General features: G+C 28.0%; 1 protein-coding gene across 1 annotated transcript in view; it reads right to left on the reverse strand.

Annotated features, from left to right (window-relative positions):
• Positions 1–285: 285 nt before the first annotated feature.
• Positions 286–6,782, reverse strand: part of LOC117173882 — an 11,757-nt gene continuing 5,260 nt past the window's right edge. Inside the window, exons 4-6 of the mRNA XM_033362528.1 lie at positions 4,157–4,207; positions 661–789; positions 286–540 (exon numbers count right to left, since the gene is read on the reverse strand). Of these exons, the coding sequence (XP_033218419.1) occupies positions 386–540; positions 661–789; positions 4,157–4,207 (335 nt within the window). The 3' untranslated portion in view covers positions 286–385. The remainder of the gene's footprint in view (positions 541–660; positions 790–4,156; positions 4,208–6,782) is intronic.

Genomic DNA, 6,782 nt, shown 5'->3' on the forward strand with positions numbered 1-6,782 from the left:
AATGGTCTTAATACGCTATTAATAATTTTATCAATCACTGTACACTCTTTTACTTATTTATTTTATACTGCTACAAATATTTGAATGATCAAAATATCAAATTGATTACTTTTATATTATTGATACCTTTTATATTAAACAAGATTTAAGAATTAATTAACACTGCTTATAAATAATTAATTTCATCACAATTTTATTATTTCTTTAAACTCTCAAAAATTGTATATTTTAAGTTTCATTATCAGGAAAGACAGAGTTCTTAGATTCCTGATTTGGAAGCGCATTTTTACGTTCATTAAATATCTCGAATCGCTTTAGAAGTTGTGCAGTTTCTTTATCAAAACATCACCATTGAAGTCTGAAGTAGGACAAAAGTTGGTTATAGTTATGGAGCAATAAGCCTTTGCCAATTTGGAGGCAGCAGCACAAATTTGTAATTTATCACTGAATACAGTCCTTTCATACGATTTCCTTGTATAAGTAGATCATCTTTTTTCAAATCTTGAAGCGTCACTCTTTTTGGTGTACCGTTCTTGTTTACTAAATTAAAGAAAATTTGTATTCAATTATTAATCGATGATTCATTGATTGATTGATGAAACAGTAATATTTTGGCATTTAACTAATGGAATAATAGAAAATTCAGAATTTTTAATTTACCTATTTGGCGATCTGGCGTAATTAAGACAAACTCATCAAGCCGTTCATGATATATTGCAAAAGCAACTCTATTACGATATAAAAGATCACCATTTTCCGGAAAGATATACGTAGGTGTCCTTTTTCTACCTAATTAAGTAAAACAAATTAAGTCAGTAACGTTTTAAAACATATAAAAATTCATTATCTTGTAACGAATAAATTATTCTAAATTAAGAGTCTACTAATAATACTGATAATTGGAGGGTGGCAGTCCAGAACTAGAAAACCAACATTTTTTCCACCAATGGGCTTTTTGCATCGAAAATTCTTGCAAAATAAATTTATAAATAAATATAAGCAGAACATAATAATTACGACATCTTCCAGGCTAAAGGTTTATGATTTATTAATTAATAGAAACGATTACGTTTCAGAAACACAGCTGGTTCCCCTCGTCAGATCTGTATAGCAAATCGTGATAAAATTACACAAACGAACTAATATTATAAAGAGACAACATATATCAAATTTTAAAACATTAAACCAGTTAAAAAAGTAGATTCCCTGTGACTTTCGTTATAGGTGAGTCTCATGGCCATAGCAAAAAAGCAAAAATAAGGTTAGGTTCAAATACGTGAGTGGTGTAAAAACGAAGTGAAACCAGAAATCTTAATAAAAACGCAAGATAATTGATTTCATACTTACAAATGGATCTTTCTTAGTGTTTCTTATTTATAATCCCAAATTTTCAACTCGATGTGGCGCTTCGTGTGAAAATAAGTTGGGAAATAAAAAAAGTGGCGGCAAGGTAGGAATCTGGTCACGTGACCCACTCTTCGCATGGCCTTAAAGGCATGTGAAACACTCAGTTCCCTATAATACCAATCTAATTTTTTCAGTTCACTGAATTTTTTTTAACCTAAGAACTTTTTTTGTTAATAATATATAGGATTGAAACTTTGGAAATCAATCAGAAGATCATAAAGTACGTTTATGTAATGTGAAAAATTTAAATAGCCCTCCTTTCTATAGCCCTTCCGAGAATCGACACCGTGTCGAAAGTTGGTGTAACAGGGGCTGCGCGGGGTCTGTGGTTTTCACCGTCACCCTCAAAATCGGCGCTATAGAAGAGTTTTACTATACTTAATTGGTGTAGAAATTTCAGTAAAAATTATTTTCAGAGAAATTAACTGAACCGTTTTCTGACACAACCTTAAAATTTTTTGAACCTAAGAACTTTTTTTATGTTTAAAATATCTGCGAGATGTAGAAAAGCAAACATAAAAGTAATTTTCTGTCGACTCTTGCATTTTACGAAATTTGAGGCCTATATTTTACATGTATAAAATGTTCTTGGGTTCAAAAAATTTCAAAGTATAAAGAAAATATGTCAAAAAATGATCCCAGTTTTAATTTCTTTGAAAATAATTTTTTACGCAATTTCTACTCAAATGAAGTACACAAACATAGTTAATGGTCTTCTGATACATTTTCCAAAGTTTTAGTCCCATATTTTATTAACAGAGAAGGTTTTTAAGTTCAAAGAAAATTATGTAAAATGAAAATGTGAGGTCGGTAATATAGGTATTTGAGTGTGTCACATGCCCTTAAGAATTAAAATGCGATCACATTGGAGAGCGATGCGTGGGTGTAAGAATGGTCAGCGATAGTGACAAATTCCACGGTATTATTTTTTACAGTTTCTTTTTCTGCATGATATATTTCCCTTTACTTCAAAATTAATGTTATTCATATTTGAGACGAATATCGAGAAATTGTCTTTAGTTATAAATTCAACAATGTCATTGTAAGAAGTACTAAAATAATTTCAATCAGTAACTAAATTCATGCAATTTGTCACCTTCTTTTTTAATAAAACCTATTTCAGCAAAATTACGTTTATATCCATGAGATTCAATATATAAAATTTCTACCCTATTCTATTTTATAAAACTAGAGTCACTTCTGTGTTTTTGTGTTAAGTGTTGACTTATAATAGTGCTGAAATGGTTTTTATTACAAAAGAAGGTAAGAATTGCATGAATTTAGTTGCCGATTTAGATTATTTTAGTATTTTTTACATTAACATCATTTAATTTATAACTAAATAAAAAAATTTCTAAATGCATCTCAAACATTCATAACATTAATGTTAAATGAAAACAAATATATAATTCAGAAAAAGAAACTGTAAACAAAACTAATATGGATTTTGTCACTGTCGCTGACCCTTCTTGCACCTGGTATTTATTGTATTTACCACATAAATTCAAAAATCAAATCCTGTTATAGGTATCAAATCAATTTTCTTACTTTTTTAAATAAACAATTTAGAAAAGTTACATGGAATCTACTTTTTTTAATTTTTCAAGGTATTATAATTTGATATATTTTGTCTTTTCATCACATTACTTTGTTTTCATAATATTGCGTTTTTTTATACAGATCTGACGAGGGAAACCAACTGTATTTCAGAAACGTGATCGTTTCGGTTTTTAAATAAATCTCAAACCATTAGCCTGGAAGATGTCGTAATTTTTATTTTATTCCTATATTTATTCTTTATTTTCTAGAAAAAGCTACTTTTGTAATGTTTTTTCACTTAATGTTTTGCTTTGCGATCAGAGACGATAAATCTTTAAATTTGTATCCCTTATTTATAATGAAACATATCTTTTTAGAAAACTTTTAGCGAAAAATCTTCTATCCCTTTGCGATACCGTTGCACCTAATCGTTATTTTCCAGAAACCGAGTAATTTTTTTGCATGAAAACTTTTATTCTTATTTAGCCGCTTCATATCTCTGGAACAAGTTTTTTATTATTCTTGAATGATTTACTCAGAATGAGTTAAATTTGTTTGAAGTTTTAATTTTTTGTGTCAACTGACAATTGCACTTTTTATCGTGATTTGCCAATCAAAGCTTTTGAATTTTATTTATGACTTCAAAAATTTTCATATTGGTTCAAAAAAATTATATTTTCTCAAATCTTTATTCTTTCTCACAAAATATTGCTCACGCAGCATGTGATAGTGCCGTATGCAGGGCAAAATATGTGCATAGAAATGTCACGAATTTTTAGCTAGGTATCAGCTACGAGAAAAAAAGTATTGAATCTTTTTTTATGAGAATTGTATTTACAAACAGCTCGAATTCTATGAAACAAACTATTTATATTGTCCTATTAAACAAACTATTTATTCTAAAAAAAAAGTTTTTGAAATTCCTAATCAGCCTCTATTTTTGTAGACAAATATTTTTGTATAACAAATATGAAAAAATGCTTCATATGAAAGTAGTGGAAACAAGGAGAGTTTAACTGCGAAAACTGTGAACCTATTTTTCTGAATGAAAGTTTGGAATATCGCAGTCTTGTATTTTGAAAATTTCTAGTAATTAAACTACTAAACAAGAAGCAAAAACATTATACTGATTTTGCTTTTGAATTTGGGGTCACAAAGAAAACAAGTTCTCTTATATTTGTTTTAAAATAAATTTTAACTTTTAAATTACCTTGAGGAGGTGGCGATGACGGCCGTAGAGATGATGATGGACCCACTGATTCTGTATGAAAAAATATAGGGATTTTTTTAACAGTATTTTTGAACGAACCCTAAAGTTGATTGTCGAAATAAGGATGCACTCGTAAATAATTTTTTCTTTAAATAAGAGCAATAATATAAACGTTTCAGTTTGCCAAAAATTGTACCTGTTTCTCAAATTTCAATATAATAGGAAAACATTTTCTTCAATTAGCGTTTAGTTGAAAAATTATTCAAAATTTGCTTTTATAAATTTAATTAATTGATTTTTGGATTTTGATATTTTGGAAGATATTTGAATTTTTGGACGTTTGATTTTTGTTGATCGATCCTAATTTGTTCATTTTGCAGAAGAAGAAATGCTGTATATATTTTAATCAAACAACATTAACAAACTTGTAACATCCGGCTTTTGAAATTAACGTCGAGTTTGAAATCTAAAAAAATCGTTTAAAAAAATGGAAAAAGGAGTACCTGTTATTAATTCTTTGCAAATTTATGTAAAATTCATAATGAAGAAGCTATTTTTCTAAATTTTTTAAACAAAAATTGTTTTTATTCAATCAGTGTAAGGTTTCCAATTATTGTTTAAGTTATTTTGAATTGTTTGAACTATTTCTTATATCCTCCATATAATTAACACTTATTATTTGCCAAAATATATGATATAGTTAATAAATTTTAAGAATAATATCTCTTGTTTAACAAGTTTGGTAAGTACTTTAAAAAAATCCGTTTAGTTAACAAATGTTTGCCCTTCGAATCGTGAAAATCTACAACTTTCTAAAAATATTTTTGGTCAAACACAGTTTGCAATTATTTAAACTATTATTAATAATTTCTTTCACTTTTTCATAGAAAAATTAAAGAAAATCCTATTTTTTCGAATCTCTTACACTATGTCGCTTATTGTTTGGTATTTTCTTATTGCAGAATATATACCCTACATTTTTAAACAATAATAATTTAAAAAAATATTTTTTTAGTTAATTAATAGATGTTTTTCAGAGCGATTTGGATAAGATTATAAAATACTGGTTATTAAGCGACATGCTGTCTGATATTTGAAAAAAACTAGAATTTGCTCCAGCTTCTTTCATATGAAATGGAGCAAGTGATAATAATTGTTTAAATAATAGAAAACTGTCTCTCACAAACAGTAGCACTCTTGGCATAAATTAACGGCGTTATTCATTCTGGGGAATTACAATTTTTTATAATTTACAGAGGTACAAAATTGCTTAAAAAATTTTTAATTTTTCAACTAATTATAGCAAAAATATATTACCCCTCGCAATCGTTAATTATTTTATCACTTGTATGAAATGTTGAATGTTTATTTTGTAGTAAATAAAATATCATACAATTAGAAATTATTTAAAAAATTGTAAAGTATTCTTTAACATTCATCATCTACATCATTTATTTTGAGAAATAGGAGCTTCCCACGGTATACCGAATAAAATTTAGGCAAATTATTATCTTTTGTGCCATGAGAAATTTGTTAAAAAAGACTTGAAAATTTGTTACTCACTCAGTGCACGTATAGGCGTCTACGTATTATTACAATAAAGTTATATCGTTAAAATGCTAACATTAAAGTATTGAGAGGAAATATAGGGACTTTTTGTTGACAAAATTTTTCTAACGAACCTCAAAGTTAATAATCAAAATAAGGATACACAAGTTAATCACTTTTTCTTAAATAAAGATAAAAAATATATTTAAATTTATCATTTTTCTATAATAAGTTTTATCATTTAATATAAATAGGGATTTTTGAAGTAGTTAAGAATTTAAAGATATTTTTATGTTATTTCATCATTTAAATAAAAAATCCAATTTATCATATAATAACTTTAAAGTTTAATATAGGCCCTGCGAAAATGAAAACCAGTAACAGCTTTCTTATGAAATTCGAGATATTGATATATTTATGATGGTAAAAGCTCCCTCTTTCACACTTTATATATAATGGCTACTGCTACAGAATTTTCAAGCTCTTTCAAGGTTATATTGTTGGAAATCACTGAGCCAGTACTGCATGTAAAGAATTGCCAGAGTTTAGCCAACGCTCGGTTTTTAAAAATCAAAATACAGTAAAACATTTCAATAGTCCTCTCTTCTATAGCCCTTCCGAGAATCGACGATGCTCCGCATGTAGATGTAACAGGTGCGGCGCGGTGTGCGCGGGATCTGCAGCTGTCACTCAGGCGATCAGTCAGGCGTGAAGAAACAAAAGCGGAGCAGGCTATAATGAGTTAGTTTCCACCCACCGCCAACCCCCGAAATCGGCGCTATAGAAAAGGTTCACTGCAATATTAATTGAAATATAAGTTGGGAAAAGTACATTTAATCATATTTTGCACTTTGGCAGCAAAAATCACCAGAATATATTAAGAATAATATACAGTTTAAAACCCTCATTGAATCTTTCTTTGAATAAAAGATCAGAACACCGATCAAACAATATATTGTTGAATGATCCGTGTTTATAATAATATTAGAAAGATCTTACGAGTTTGAAATAAGTGTAAATTACGTTACATTTAGTAGAAATAAAATTAATAAGTTTAAAATCATAATTTTATTTGATA

The sequence above is a fragment of the Belonocnema kinseyi genome, chromosome 5 (genome assembly GCF_010883055.1).
Source record: "Belonocnema kinseyi isolate 2016_QV_RU_SX_M_011 chromosome 5, B_treatae_v1, whole genome shotgun sequence".
NCBI lineage: Eukaryota > Metazoa > Arthropoda > Insecta > Hymenoptera > Cynipidae > Belonocnema > Belonocnema kinseyi.